Source organism: Macadamia integrifolia, unplaced genomic scaffold, assembly GCF_013358625.1.
Source record: "Macadamia integrifolia cultivar HAES 741 unplaced genomic scaffold, SCU_Mint_v3 scaffold1640, whole genome shotgun sequence".
NCBI classification, from domain to species: domain Eukaryota; kingdom Viridiplantae; phylum Streptophyta; class Magnoliopsida; order Proteales; family Proteaceae; genus Macadamia; species Macadamia integrifolia.
In genome coordinates, this window is record NW_024868287.1 from 121,571 (window position 1) to 137,196 (window position 15,626).

The 15,626-nt window shown below is 40.5% G+C and overlaps 1 protein-coding gene across 1 annotated transcript; it reads left to right on the plus strand.

Moving 5' to 3' along the window:
• Positions 1 to 11,031: 11,031 nt before the first annotated feature.
• On the plus strand, positions 11,032 to 15,162 carry LOC122064426 (the record flags this gene model as incomplete). The annotated part of the gene is made up of 3 exons (XM_042628121.1): positions 11,032 to 12,504; positions 12,615 to 13,349; positions 13,506 to 15,162. Coding segments are annotated over exons 1-3 (3,865 nt in total), but the record flags the coding sequence as incomplete, so codon positions are not given.
• Positions 15,163 to 15,626: the final 464 nt, after the last annotated feature.

Sequence of the window (15,626 nt, forward strand, 5' to 3'; positions counted from 1 at the left end):
CCTTCTCGCATACAAGCCATTCTATCCACCTGATTCAAGTCCTCATGAAAAACCACCATCGCCCCATCAATTAGCTGCTGAGAGCTTCTATATTGACTATGAGAGAGCATAGCAATATTACCTCCACCCTCACCATGACCCGAGTTAGCCTGATTTTCAGACCGCCCCCTTCCAAAACCGGTTTGAAAATCGTCCATCTCATTCTCTGCATGCCAACAATCAGCCCCTTCCATCACCACACCATTTTTGCTAACTAAATCCATGATAGGCTCCCCTTCCATTCCTGCTCCAAGCCCCATATTCAAATCCATATCTGATGCAATCATATTATGGTTGACCTCCACCCCATCCTTATTTATTTCCATGAGTGGATCCATCTGTAAAGGAAGAACCACAGAAATATTCCCCATCCTTTGATTGCTTTCCATATTAGACAAATCCTCCCTTGATTGAGATCTAGAAACAGCATCTCTATTTTCTCTTCTTATGGAGAGAATCTGCCCCGATATGGTAACTGGGATTGCTGCCATTCCCTCTCCTCCTTCCACCGAGTGCCGCCCAGAACCATTTGAATTCTCCATTGTCGCCGCCGCCTGAAGCTCCCCCTCACGAAACCTCCTATCTCTAACATCTGTAGCTTTCTTATCTCTGCACTCTGGCAGAGAGTGTCCAATTTTATTACAAAATCTACATTTTGCCATTCCATCTTCATATACTATTTTTTGTTTAAACAAGAAAACCTCACCCGATCCTGGCTGCTTCCTCTCCACTTGTATCTCTTCCACCCTTTTTATCCCTGACACCACTTCCACTTGCACCCTCGCATAGCTACCCATTGCCGCCGATCTTGTTCTTCGATCCAGAGCCACAGGCCTACCTGCTCCCTTGGCCATAGAAAGAAGAATTTTCTCATGCCAGTATTCCAAAGGAAGATCTGGAAATCTGATCCAGACAAGTTTTGTGGGTATATTTGCCACATGCACATCAAAATCAGGTTTCCAACGCTGAAAATGGATGAATTGGCCTTTCACTTTGATTAAATTCCTTCGCCATATGGAGGCCATGTCTCCTTCTAGCTCAAACTAGAATAGGATATATCCTTTTCCCATTGGAGAAAGCGCAATTCTTCCCTTCAAATTCCAGCCCTCTTTTGCTTCCTTACGAATATCATTCATTGATAGAGATCTAAAATTCTCTCTCCCGATTATCGCAAATTTAAATCTTTCCAGTCTTTCTTCATACGCATCTTGAGGAATCACAATCCGAGTAAATGAACCTACTTGGATCGGATCTGGCAACTGATCTACATCAGGAAGGGTGCTTCCCACAACTGTGGAGAAGGATCTCTTCGAGATAGTATTTCCTTCATGAGCCTTTGTTGTTTCTGCTTCAACCTCTGTCTCCTTCCTTCTTTCTTCTGCACCATCAACCTCCTTCAAACCTGAGGTAGAAAATAATGAAGGATTCCAAAAATCTATCAGCAACATTTGACGTCCTTTGTCTGGAGGTCGCCCACCCCCAGGATCATGGCCGGAATTTCTAACCCTATCTGCCCACACTGCATCTCCCTTCTCCATCCCTCAGTCAGAATACTCCTTACAAGTTCTTTTCCCGTCCTCCGTCTAACCAACGAATAAAAGCAAGGGAGTAGTGAGAAATTACTGAAGATTGAAGAACTATTGAATGTAAATTTCCTAGTTTTGTTCTGAACTGATAAGACTCAAATTCTATTTGACTTTGCAGGTAGGGTGAAGAAGAACGAAGAAGAAAAGAAGAGAGAGAAGTGTTCAGACTTCAAAGGGAAAAAACAGTTGAGCACTAAAGCTGTCACATAGAATCAAATAAACAACTTTTAGTCCAATCTTGAAACTGAAGTCGAAACTTTACTCATCACTTTAAAACTAAGTGAACTTGCTAATTTAAAAAGAGAGGATTTTGAGATGTAGAAAGAAAAACAGAAAAAAAAAGAGGATTTTCCTATCCTCTTTTCCGTAGCGCAATTGTCTAAGTTGCTGAATCTCCACCGTCGGTGTCGCTCATGCTGAGGGGTTGGAACGGCCCGCTGGCTAAAGGAAACAAGCACATGGGAATGGGTAGGACCGTAGGACTGTAGGACTGGGGTGTTAATACCAAGCCTGCATTGATAGGCCTGATAACCCGATGCATATGTCCAGACATTCAGATACTTAAACAAAAAAGAATGCGAAAAATGGAAAGACAATTGATATTCAAAAAAGTATGTCACAAAGTTATTTTATTAAATGAACACCATGAATCTAGTTGTGGGAATTCTCAGTCGGAAGAAAATAAACAATCCAAACTCTCACCTTAAATAAAGGAATAAGCAAAGAGTTATCAATGTAACACTTACCGAACGTAGAGGGAGACCCATAGGACTGAGGACACAATTTGTTCTTGGTCAAATCCATTCCCGCAGATGATGATACCTACACGTGGAACCAAATTTACATTCTCCTGTTCTCACATAGTACTGGCATTCAAGTTGACCATGTCTTTCAGGATTTGAGTGTTCCTTTTGAGTGCTGCTAGTAGGTCCAGCAGAGGAAGGTAGCATCTGGTAAGGTCCTGGATACACAGGTGCTGAGGGAGATAGCTGTGAAACTCCATAAATTGAACTTGCTCCAACAGTGTGTTTAGCAGTAGGAGATGCTACTGGACTACCAGGTCCCTGCTTTAGATGGACTAACAACCCAATAAGTAACTGTAAATGTCTGTTGAATACTAGAAGAAAGGAAAAGGTTTTTATTCACGCACAGGATAAGGACCCCAGGTCAGAATTGGTACCAACCCTGGAGGAAGCACCATAGGACCATATGCCCCTTGCACATATGAAACAGGTACTAATGGAGGCCTCGCAACTTGCCAGTTGACTACCCCAAACTGTTGCTAAGTAGGAACTAAAGGAGACTGCGCCATCGGATAAAATGGCTTCCCTCACCTTTAACCTACGATTTTTCTCCCTTGAACCTTCTCTCTCTCTCTTGGCTATATTTCTTCTCTTTGAAACCCCCTATCCTGTGATCTCCTTCTCTTTGAATCCCCTTCTGTGATCACTCTCTCTCACTGAAACCCCTTCTCCAGTGATCTCTCTCTCTCTCTCTCTGAAACCTTCTCCTCCATAGATTCTTCTTCTCCTTCTCAGCAACATGGGAGTTTGGACAGATGAGGGTTTGTAGAGAAGAGAGAAAGCATTGATATGAAAATGGGATTTTGGAGAGATTTGAGCGCACAACATGTGGGAAGGGAATTAGGGCTCGAATTTTGAAGGAATAATTTCTTTAATTTAGGGACAGCTAATTATCTGTCTCCAATTTTGCAACGGAAAATATTCGTCTTCAATGATAAATATGTATTGAAGTAATCATCTAGATTTCGATTTGTTTTAATTTAACGTGATTCAGAGATTTGAGCGTGTAGATTTGAAAATTTCTTTAATTTAGGGACAAATAGTTATCCATTTCTAATTTTGCGATGGAAAATTTCCATCTCCAATGATAAATATTTCTTTCGAATTTAACGCATTTTATTTTGTGTTATACTATTAGATATGTAGCAATAGAACTATTCCTATCTCAAATGATTTATTTAGGGACAAAAAATCCATCGTAATAGATATAAATTCAATTAAAATTCATCGTAGGAGATATAAAATTTAATTATAATAGAGACGAAAAAATTCCGTCTCAATTATTGAGACAATAATATTTCTGTCCCATATATTGCGACAGAACTGTATCCGACTCGAATGGTTTATTTAAGGGACAGAAAGCAATCCGTTGTAATAGATGTAAAATTCAATCAAAATAGCGATGGAAAATTTCTGCCTCAAATATTGGGACGGTAATATTTCTATCCCATATATTGCGACCGAATATTTTCCATCTCGAATGGTTTATTTAGGGATAGAAAGTAATCCGTTGTAATAGATGTAAAATTCAATTATAATAGCGATTGAAAAATTCCGTCTCAAATATTGGGACAGTAATATTTCTGTCCCATTCTTTTGCGGATGTTGAGAAATTCTTTCAATAATGTGACCCTCGTGAGTTCTGTTTCTTATATGGGATTGGCGGAGTTTTGGTTTTAAAAAAGTAATAGTGACTACGGTATTAATTTGGTTTATGGATGCTGTTAAATTATATATTTTGAGTATTTGAGGGTTGCAATTACTAAGGTTTCACTTTAGAGTTGGTTGGATCTCAGATTCAGAGACCTCTCCAATTCTATCCCTTATTTTATTTTCATGCAATCCGACCAACTCTTATTTCTCTTTGAGTCCTAAGTTCCCAACAGCCACCGCTTAATTGGAGATTCAATTGAGCATGTAGGACTTACATTAGATGCTTTAATAATTTCTGGATAAACTTTGTATATTGGATGCATGTGATTGCCTCTAGATCTGTCTAAAAAAAGAAATGGCTAAAAAGGGATTACTTCAACATTGGATATCTGTAACAAAGTGACCCTAAATTGCCAAGTAAAAGAATCTATGAAAGAAAGAGTTGAGACTATCAAGCAAACCATTAATACCAAGAATTAATATGTTCTACAAGTCTTTCTATCATGTTCAATTGATTTTCTATTTTTGTGATATGCTCTCTTACATGAAAGCATTACATTGTTGTTTTTATGAACCGTATAAGAAAATCATTTTTGATTACACAATGATGAAATTGGTGATTGTGATTGCATTATCATTAACAAGCTTCTGAACTCCAGATTTCTCTGGTTGTAACCAAGGCTATAGAAAGAGTTTAAAAAGAAAGTGCGTCAATGTCGTTCCCTCTTCAGAGACTCCAAGATTGTTTTCATCCACATTCAAGGTTCCTAAACTAAAGAACCCATCCTCATAGCTTGTAACTAAACTTCTTAGAGAGAGAGACAGAGAGACATTTTACTAAAGAGAGGCCTCTCTCTTACCATTGATTGTCTAAAAATATGTTGAATTGTCTATCATTATTTGAAATTTAATAGTCATCTTAAATTATTAATTGCTTCAATGGATATCATATATGATAGAAATACATCTTTCTCTCTCTCAGGCACGTGCATCTGCATATGTCCTTTTACTAGTACATATATATATATATATATTGGTAAAAGTCAGCAAAAGAATATATTAAAAATTGAATAAAGAATTATGTGCTCAAAGAATGAGATGATCAAACCATTAGGCTACCACTCCACCTTTGCATTGCCATTAGCAGAGTAGCAACCTAATAAGAAGGAATAAATCAGTTAACAAAACGTAAATCTTGGTCTCAATTGAGAGTCCCAACTGATATCATGAGAAACAAAAGAAGGTGCTGGGATCTAGCTTGCAGATAACCGAGCAGATGTAGCATGTTTTGCCAATCTATCAGCCACCACGTTTCCCTCCCTATAGCGATGTGTGATCCTCCACGTGATGCTGTCTAAATAACCTTTATAATACCACCATTTTTGTTGAAAAGGTCATGAGATTGTTTACTTATTCATGCAGTTCACCACTGCCTACGAGTCACACTCAATCCACAATCTTTCAATATTCACTAAGGATGTAGTGTGCAACCCAATAAAAAAAGCATTGAACTCAGCCATAAAATTTGTCCCCACTCATTCATAAGCTGTAAAATACCGTATTGGAGATCCACTACTGTCCTTGATGACCCCACCCACCCTAGAGCAGCCCGGGTTACCAAGAGAGCACCCGTCAATGTTTAATTTAAACCAATTATCTGAAGGAGGCTCCCATACAACTTCAACAATCTTCTCAAAAGACGCTCTGGAATCTTCTCAAAGTCTAGTTGTATAAAAATCAACATATATGGCTGTTCTTTGGGAAATCTTGGTCACTTGGGAGTTGGGGTTACTTTTTAGAGATCATTTGGGTTCTCTTGTGAGATGTTTCGCATCATATGAAGGTATTGCTTTTAATTTCTAAGCAGAATTGCATCTTTATTTGTTGCATCTTTATTTGAAGCAATTAAAATGTTAATGACATTACAGTTAACGTGGATATGGGTGGAAAGTGACTCCCAATAAGTAGTTGGAAGTATCATAAGGTAATCTATCCCTTGGTGCTTCCGGCAACAAGATTGTTTTCTATAAAATATCTAGATGGAATATCTTAGAAAATAACTCATTGTTTTCGTGAGGTTAATTCTATCGTGGATTTCTTTGGTTGAACATGTGGCAGCATCAAGAGTTACTACCAGTTGGGACGTTACCCCTCATTTTTCTATAGATGACATAAGTTGGGATGCTCAAGAGAAGCCTCCTTTCAGATTTAGTTGAGCTCATGCTGTAGTTTTCTTGAAATTTTATTCTTTTTGTCTGTCGATGACCATACCGAAGGTGGACAGGTAGGCTTTTGTGATCCATCGTAGTATTGGAAATTGTGTAGGTACTAAATTATGGCTTGATATGTGGCATCTAGAGGGATTTTCGTTAAAAGATTTGGGGATTAAATTCGATATGATGTATGTTCGGAAAAACTTGATCATGTGCATTCGATTCTATCAGGGACACGGGTCCAATTAGATCGAGTTTCCTCGAGGTTGCATGAGCAAGCTCATAAATATCACAAGGCTTAATGCTTCTTGTTTTTTGCTAAAGGTTCATAATATTAAAACCAAAAAAAGAAAAAAAAGAAAAAAAAAAAACAGCACACAGAAAAATAGAAACTACGCGACTGAAACAAGAACTTAAAGACCGTCCCCTGAAGCAGAAATTACCCTCTCTTTCGGCATTGCCATCAGTGGGGGAAAATCAGCTCTTATCAGAAACGTAACCTAGGTCTTCCATTTGCATCAACTACAATCTCCTCCATTCACAAGGCTTAACGCTTCACACGTTGATAAAATTATTTTGAAAGCAAATAGATCAAATCTTTTTTCTTCTAAATCAGCTTGGGGGCTTCTGAGGAGGCTAAGTCCAAAGGTCATATGGGCAGCTGTAGTGTGATTTCTTTTGAGTATCCCCATCCAATCCTTCACTTCTTGGATATGCTTAGTTGATTAACTCCCTAAATTTAATCAGATTCAGTTGAAAAATGTTCATATAGCTCTATTTTGTTGCTTATATTGGTTAGGATTAAAATGTAGGAACCACTTATTCTTTGAGTGTAGTATCTCTACTCAGATTTGGAGTGACATGAGTTGGCTTAGCTCAACTACAACCCCAAGTTTGGATGTTACGGTGGAAGCTGAGTGGTTCCAAAGGAGAGTTTGGAGGTGATCAATTGGGAAGCATTGGAAAGGTGGCTTTATGTGTTACTATACCTCATTTGTGGATGGAGAGAATGTTCTGAAACAAAGTGGGTACTGTATTGAACGAAACTTGACTGCAGCCTGGATTGTGGTAGGGCTGCTACCATAGGGATGGAGCCAAGTAGCTGCAACCCAGGCAGCAGCGAAATTTTTTCCATGTTCTATAGTTTGAGATATTACTACTGATGTGAGAAATCATTTTCACTGCATCACCCTAAGGGGGAAGATATCTACTCAGAACCATGAGAGATGGAGACACATCATTAAAATAGAAATTACAGCTAAGCAGCAATAGTTGATAGATGATAATACCATTTATAGTTTATACATAGATAGCATAAGACACCCAACACAAAAACCACAGTACCCTCTAGCAGCAGTAGCAGTACATAGAAACTAAGACCGGGCTTCTCTGCTCCACTTGGTTCAATCCCACAAGGCATTGCGTAGGACTGATTTTGACTTGGGTCTCATCTCAACCCAACCGGCCCAAGTTCTATATTGAGAAGCTTTAACAGTCACAAAATGGGAGGAATATTGTCTGGCAATATCTAAGATATGAGCAGCCAACTCTAAGGGCTTTGATAGTGTAACTTCATGACCAAAACCATTAATCAGCTTCTGCTCCTTCACCGGAAAATTGGCGATCATTACGTGTTTTTTTTTTCGCTAAAAATTCATTGTATTAATAGAAGAGGAAAAAAGAATATACAAAAGCATTATCACATTTGGAATCTGGAAAATTCTACTCCACCTTCGGCATTGCCATCAGCAGAGAATAACTCACAATAGAAACCAAAACACAAAAAATGAAAATAAACAGAATACATTATAGTTCGCTCCCTGAAGAGAGATAGAGAGATAGTTAGTCTTTATAAGGCAAAAGAAAGTAAATGATCCAAAGAAGAAGAAGAAGAAGAAAAGGAGGTTAAGGATACCTGGTCGAGGACATAGGACATGCTGTGTGTAGTATCAGGCATGTAAGCAGCAGTTAAGACACCTGCAAGTATCTTGTTGGGGTACTTCTCCATTTCAACAGCAATATTGAATCCTCCTGCACTGTGAGCCACAAGCAAAACCTTGTGGTCTATGCATTCTAACAGATCAAACAATGGCTTTGAGTAACTCCAAAACGAAGCGTTTTCTAATGAATCAACATCCATGGTCACTGAAGGTCCAAGTTGGACGGTTGTCACTTTATAGCCTGCGGCCTCCAGTATTGGTGTAACCGTGTACCAGAACCATTCTCCTTGACCTGCACCATGTACAAGAACAATATGACCCAACCCATAGCAACAACTGCAACAGCACAAGGACCACCACAATGGACATAGCCACTTCACTCACCCTAGACTACTCATCTCTCTATATCACTCTTCTCTTCACTTCTCTTCTCTTCTCTTATCGCTCAATAACTTCTTCTTCCCTCGTCCTCTATTTATAATAGTGCTATGGGTAATTGTAAAATGGAATTTTTATCTTTCTGAGTTTCTTTAGGCATTTAATTATCAAGACACTGACAATTGTGTGCCATCCCGTCTCCATTGGATCTGAGGCATGACCGGAATAAAAGGAGTCTAAAACTAAACAGTCTATTTGGTCACAATTCTACTGTTTCAAATATTTGATGATGCCAATCATTGCCAATTTTGACAAATATTCTACTGTTTCAAATATTCCAGCAAATATATCTATCAGAGAACCTTTTGGAGTAGGATATTTCATCCCTTCTCTATTGATACCAAAACAACCATCAATGCATCATCCATCTTTTACTTTGTCTCTTTAAGCCAATAGAATCAAGCATATATTGGTCCCCATAATCTCATGGGTCCATCCATGTTACAATCAAAATATCCCTTCGGTTTCCAAACCCTTTTGGGTGTGTGAGGTCTAAATGGTGTGTTTGCCCTTTGTGAATCATATATTTCATAATGTGCAGGTGGCCTGTAAGATTTAAAATCTCTTTGAGTCTTATATGGTTTATAAAGTGGATAAGACCTTTGATGTGTTTGCGGCCAATAGCGAGTATGTGGTCTAAAATCCCTTTGAGATTTGAAATTCCTTTGAGGTCTATCATGCTTCTTGGAGGGAGTGTAATAATACGCATAATGGATGTTTTGCCTTTTTGGAACTTGCCTTTGCTGAGACAAGGCAAGAGCTTGCTCGGACGGATTTTTGAATATGGTAAGTGGAGAGAGAAACTCTGCGGTGGAGGAGATTGGGATTCTGGCCGGAAGCCGCCCTCCTGATCGCGCAAAGCAGAGGCTCATTACGGATTTCCTGCAGCCCCACCTAATTCTTGGAACAGGTTGCACGCCTGCACCTGCTGTGCCCATTGTGGGTGTTTGCAATACTGGCCTTTCTTCCCTTCCTAAGAAATCCTACTCTAAGGTGGTTGGAGGCGTTCTCCCTGATGTTGCCGACCTACCTGAACCTATTCATGCCGGAAATCTCACTAAAATCGTGATTCCCCAAGATGCCTATGAGGAACGTCTTCTCCGATATCGCTTCGCTTTGGTGGCCAGAATTAATTTTCGGTTTATTTCTTTGGATGATGTTCGGAAGGAAGCTGTGAATTCTTGGAACCTTAAAGAGAAGGTTTTTATCAAACCTATGGGATTAGGCTACACTTTATTCCAATTTGAGGCTGAGAAAGACATGACAAACATCTGGAAACAAAGTCCTATCAAGATCAGACGGCAGTTTATTCACTTCCAGCGGTGGAAGCCGGATTTTAATATCCATGATAACTCGCCTATTTCTAAGCTTGTCTGGATTCGATTTCCTGGGCTCCCCTTCGAATATTGGCACGAGCGGATCCTCCTTTCCATGGCAAAAGCCGTGGGGCACCCCCTGGACATTGATAAAAGAACACGAAATGCATCCATAGGGAACTTTGCTCGTGTCCTCGTGGAGATGGATACTTCAGTGCAGCGGTTGGAAGAAATCCAGGTTGAACGGCGACAACCTGGAATAGGTGATCTTTTTTGGTTCAAACAAAAAATCATATATGAAGACGCATTGGGAAAGTGTGGTTTTTGTAAAAAACTTGGTCATACCATCCAAAACTGCAAAGAGAAACGCATCGCCGATGCCGCACGCAAAGACAAGGATGATGCCTGTGGTGTTGTTGGGGCTGTTTGGGTGGAGAAGTCGTTTTGGGGGCGGCTGGTGTGGAGGTTTCCGGCAGGAATGGTGGCGAGCCCTCAATAGGAAAGAATTCAAATTCAAAATTGCCAACCATTTCCCATAATTGTGATCCAGCTTTGTATGGAAACTTGGATACGCAAGAGGAGATTTTAGCTATTGAGTTACCTATTTTAGAAGGATTTTCCTCAGCCAATTTGAGGAATAATCCAATTGCAGATCGATTGGATGAACCATGCAACAGAGATGGTTCAGTTCCTTTACATGGGTCAAACAAACTCAATATGGTGAACCAAACCACTGAGACTAACTCAATTCCAGAACATGGCATTCTGGTTTCTCCAGGTTGTGCGGCTAATCCAGTTCTGATTTCCGGCTCTTGTCAACTCTCTGTCCACAGTGATCATGTGATAAACTCCATTACTTCAAGTGTTATGGATAATGGTCATCTCACCCTCCACTACCCGGAAGTTGGCGCCATTGATGCTGCTGCCCTCCAGAAGGAACAATGCCACGGCATGGAAACAGTTTCAAGAAAAAAAGGAAAACAATTGTTCACTGTGGAGCAGACTAGAAAGTCTGACCGTATTGCCTCTTCCAAATGTTTGTGATGCGTGCCCTCTTCTGGAATATCAGAGGGATGAAGAAGGCTGTTGGTCGTGCAACTCTCAGCAATATTCTCCTAGACAAGCACCCTGATGTGGTTTGTCTAGCTGAACCAATGGTGGAGGTAGCTGCTTTCCCTTCTTTATTTTTTAATAAACTGGGATATGATGCATGCTTTATTCATAATATTCGCACTGATAAAAACCCAAACCTATGGGTCATTTGGAAGAGGTCTCTCACCAAACCAACTATTATTTCCATGTCTGACCAGTTTATTTCACTGTGTATAAATTGGAGAAACAATTCTATTTACATAACTTTTGTACATGCGAGTTGTTTCCAAGCTTCTAGAAGAGAGCTATGGATGGCTCTTGCAGCGACTCCAATTGGCTCCTCTCCTTGGCTAGTGACAGGTGACTTCAATGCCTCCCTTTTTTCGCACGAAAAAAAGGGTCCGGGCGCCTTTAATCTTGGGTCTGCGTCTGAGTTCAATGCGGCTGTGGATGCTTGCAACCTGATTTCAGTTCCTTCTCAAGGGCATAAGTTTACTTGGACGAATAACAGGAAGCGTGGGAATGTTTTGGCAATTTTGGACAGGTCTTTTTGTAATGAAGAGTGGATAAACCACTTTCATGACTGTACCCAGGAGGTGATGCAGCGTTTTTCTTCTGACCATTCCCCCCTGTGCATTACCTCGGATTCAATGCTGAAACCTACAAATTGCCCCTTTCGCATCCAACGATTTTGGATGGACCATGAGGAATTTATGGATGTGGTCAATAAATCCTGGAGTGAACCTGTGGATGGCTATCCTATTTTTTCTCTTGCTCTTAAGCTGAAACGCCTCAAGCCTATTCTCAGAAGCTGGGCAAGATCAGTGTTCCCAAACCTAGATGCGGAATTAAAAGCTGCAAAAGATGATCTTCAGCAAATTCAATCTCAGATAGATTCCTATGGTATTGATGACCATCTTTTTAATTTGGAAGCTGATGCTAAATCCAGATACTTGAAAGCTCTCCTTGACCATGAAAAGCTATGGGCAGAAAAAGCAAGAAATAGATGGCTCTCTCAAGGAGACCGAAACTCTAGATTTTTCCACTTATCTGCTAAAATCAGAAGGGTGAAGAACTCGATTCGCTCTCTTCAAAAAACTGATGATACAATTACATCAAGCATGGATGATTTGGCTGTTCATGTTGAGGAGTACTATAAGGCTATCCATAAAGCCAGCCCCACCATTGACCATGGATCGCTATTGGATTGCATTCCCCATATCCTTGACGAGCTTGACGTTAGAGGATTGGAAGCCATCCCAAATGATCAAGAGATCAAGAATGCAATTTGGGACCTGGACCCTGATAGTTCCCCAGGCCCAGACGGTTACTCTGGTGCGTTCTTCAGACATTGCTGGGAGCTAATTGGTTTTGATGTTTGCCGTGCTGTGAAGAATTTTTTCAGCTCTGAACCCTTCCTAAAGGTATCAATAATAGCTTCTTGGTTCTCATCCCGAAAATGGAAGGTGCGACTTCTCTGGACAAGTTTAGGCCGATTTGCATGCAAAATTTTTTCTGTAAAATTTTGTCCAAGGTTATGGCTACAAGACTCTCTTCTCTCCTCCCTAAGCTCATTTCAGAAGAGCAAGGCGCCTTTCAGAAGGGCAAGGTTATTCAGACTAATATCAGCCTCGCTTCAGAGTTAACTAACCTCATGTTTGAGTGTACAAGAGGTGGAGGTATGGGGATAAAAATTGATATCCAGAAAGCCTTTGACACTGTATCTTGGAGCTTTCTTTTCAAGGTCTTGAAAAAGTTTGGCTTCCCTGATACTTGGATTGATTGGTTGCATCAAATTCTTCGTACATCCAGAATTTCAGTGTTGCTCAATGGAGGTCCGGTTGGATTCTTTGGTGTTGAGCGAGGCCTGCGTCAGGGTGACCCCATCTCCCCTCTTTTATTTATCCTTGCCGAGGAGGTCCTGTGTAGGGGAATCCGCCTTATGATTCAAGACAAGAAACTACAAGCCATCAAGGGTCCTCGTGGTGTCCAAATGCCAGGTTTTCTCCTCTTTGCAGACGATATTTTCTTCTTTTTAAATGGCTCCATCAAATATGTCAGACATTTCCATGACTTCCTTACAAAGTATCAGCAGTTTTCTGGTCAACAAATCAATCTCAACAAAAGTAAACTTTTTCTGGGGAAGATGTCTCTTGATAGAAAGCAACTCATCTCTGATACCCTTGGAATCTCCATCTGCAAGTTCCCTACAAAATATCTGGGAGTGGAAATTTTCAAGGGTAGAGTCACTCGGGAACCTCTCCTCCCGGTGATGGATAAAATTAAAGGAAGGATGGCTAGTTGGAAAGGAAAGCTCCTCTCCATGGCTGGTAGGGTGGAGCTGGTTCGATCTGTTATTTCTGGTATGCCGTCCCACAACTTCTCTGTATACTGGTGGCCTAGCTCTTTACTGAACATCATGGAGAGATGGATGAGGAATTTCATTTGGAGTGGCGATCCTGAAACAGCCAAAGGAGTTACAGTTAGTTGGGACTCAATCTGCAAGCCTAAACAAGAAGGAGGGCTGGGAATTAGGCGTCTAAGGGATGTCAATAAAGCTTTTCTCTGTAAGCAGGTATGGAATATAAGACACTCTACATCAGCCCTGTCCAGCATTATTAATGCTCGATTTTTGAAGAAAAATGGGGAGCTTAAGAAAGGGTATAAATCTTCCACCATTTGGCCAGGCCTTCGAAGAATGTGGTCTCTTGTCTCTAGCAAAGAGCGATGGGTGGTGGGTAATGGGGTTTCCATAAACTGCTGGAAAGATAGATGGGTTGACTCTGAACCTTTTCAACAAAAGGCAGGTTTGACAGATGAGTTGTTTGCATCTTCCTCCATGACAGTTGCGGCCTTTATTGACAATAATGAGTGGAACTTCCCCACGGTTTCATCTTCTCTTCTTCAAGATTTTTTTCTCGCTGCTTCAACTATCAATATCCCTAGAGGTAACATAAAAGATAAATGTATTTGGACCCTCTCTACCTCTGGTCAATTCAGTACTTTCTCAGCCTGGAATGATATTCGCCGCCGAAATCCCAAGGTTCCTTGGCATGAGCTGGTCTGGATGAAAGGCCTCTCTCCTCGTCAGTCAACTTTTGGCTGGCGTCTGTGTCACCAGAAGCTTACTACTGATGATATCATTAGGAAAAAAGGCATCTCTTTAGCCTCCAAATGCATCATGTGCGGTCTTCATGCTGAGACTCTGCCCCATCTCTTCTTAAATTGTAGTGTTTCTCGGGTCCTTTGGGAAAATTTCTTGAGCTGTTTTGGTTTTCTTTGGAAGGATCAATCCTCCATTGCTGATTTGATATCCTGGTGGAAACGAAAGCGAAGAATTTTGTCGGTAAAGGATCCTTGGGCGGCTGGTTTGATTATAGTGACCGACACTATTTGGCAAGAAAGGAATCATCGATGGCATGGTGGTAAGAGTACGGATGCCTCTCTGCTATTCATGAAAATATTGAGAACGCTCAAGGAGTCTAATCTCAACTTAAAAGGGGTCATTCGGACTACTGCTGATCTTCTTTGCTGCAGGAAACTAGGGTTGCATGCAGTTCCAGGCGACCCTCCTTCCATTCTTGAAGTCATTTGGTGCAAGCCTCCACTCGCCTGGTCAAAGATAAACATTGATGGTAGTTCCATGGGAAACCCTGGTCGAGCAGGAGGAGGGGGTGTCATTCGTGACTCCAATGGAAAAGTTACATTCTCCTTCAAGCATTTCTTTGGCATCAGTACGAACTACTATGCAGAATTCATGACTTTTCTTCATGGTATCCGCCATGCAATGGGTCAAAGGATTACAAACTTGTGGATTGAATCTGACTCTGTGGCAGTAGTCACCGCTGTTCAAGGCAAGTCTCTCCCTTGGTTTGCCCTGCAAGAGTGGCTCTCTTTACAGCACTACCTCAATTCTATATCCTGGAAGATTTCTCATTGCTACAGGGAAGCCAATCCTATTGCGGATTACCTTGCAAAATCAGCTGCAAAAACAGGATTATCTGGAACCATGGAGGAATTTCCTATTCATATTATTGAGGAGATTAGATGGGATTCCTTCTCCAAACCAAGATTTAGATTCTGTAGATAGCTTTGGAGGACCCTGCTGATGGCAATGCCGAAGGTGGAGTCCTTTCTTTTGCTTTGGTTTTTTCTTGCTGTACCCTTATATCTTTTTTATTCTCCATTTTAATACATTTTTTATTTCTAGCAAAAAAAAAATGAGTGCTTCGAATCTCAGATGAGAAAGTGAGATTGAACACAATAGAAATCGCAACTTGAAGGGATTTTATGAGTTCTTCGTTGTACCGATTATATGTGGTTGTTTGTTGATGGTTGAGCTAATGACATTTCCACAAGTTTCAGATCAGTTGATGCAGTTTGATTGCAATTTTTTGTTGTTCAGATTACTTCTTGTGGTCACGGTGACTATTTTGTTGATTAATATGGAGAGATTATCTTATAGAGATCACTTGCAACCCTAGTTCTTCAATATTAAAGATCCCATCCAAAAACTCTGATGTAGTTTTTAGTGACATATTTGTTG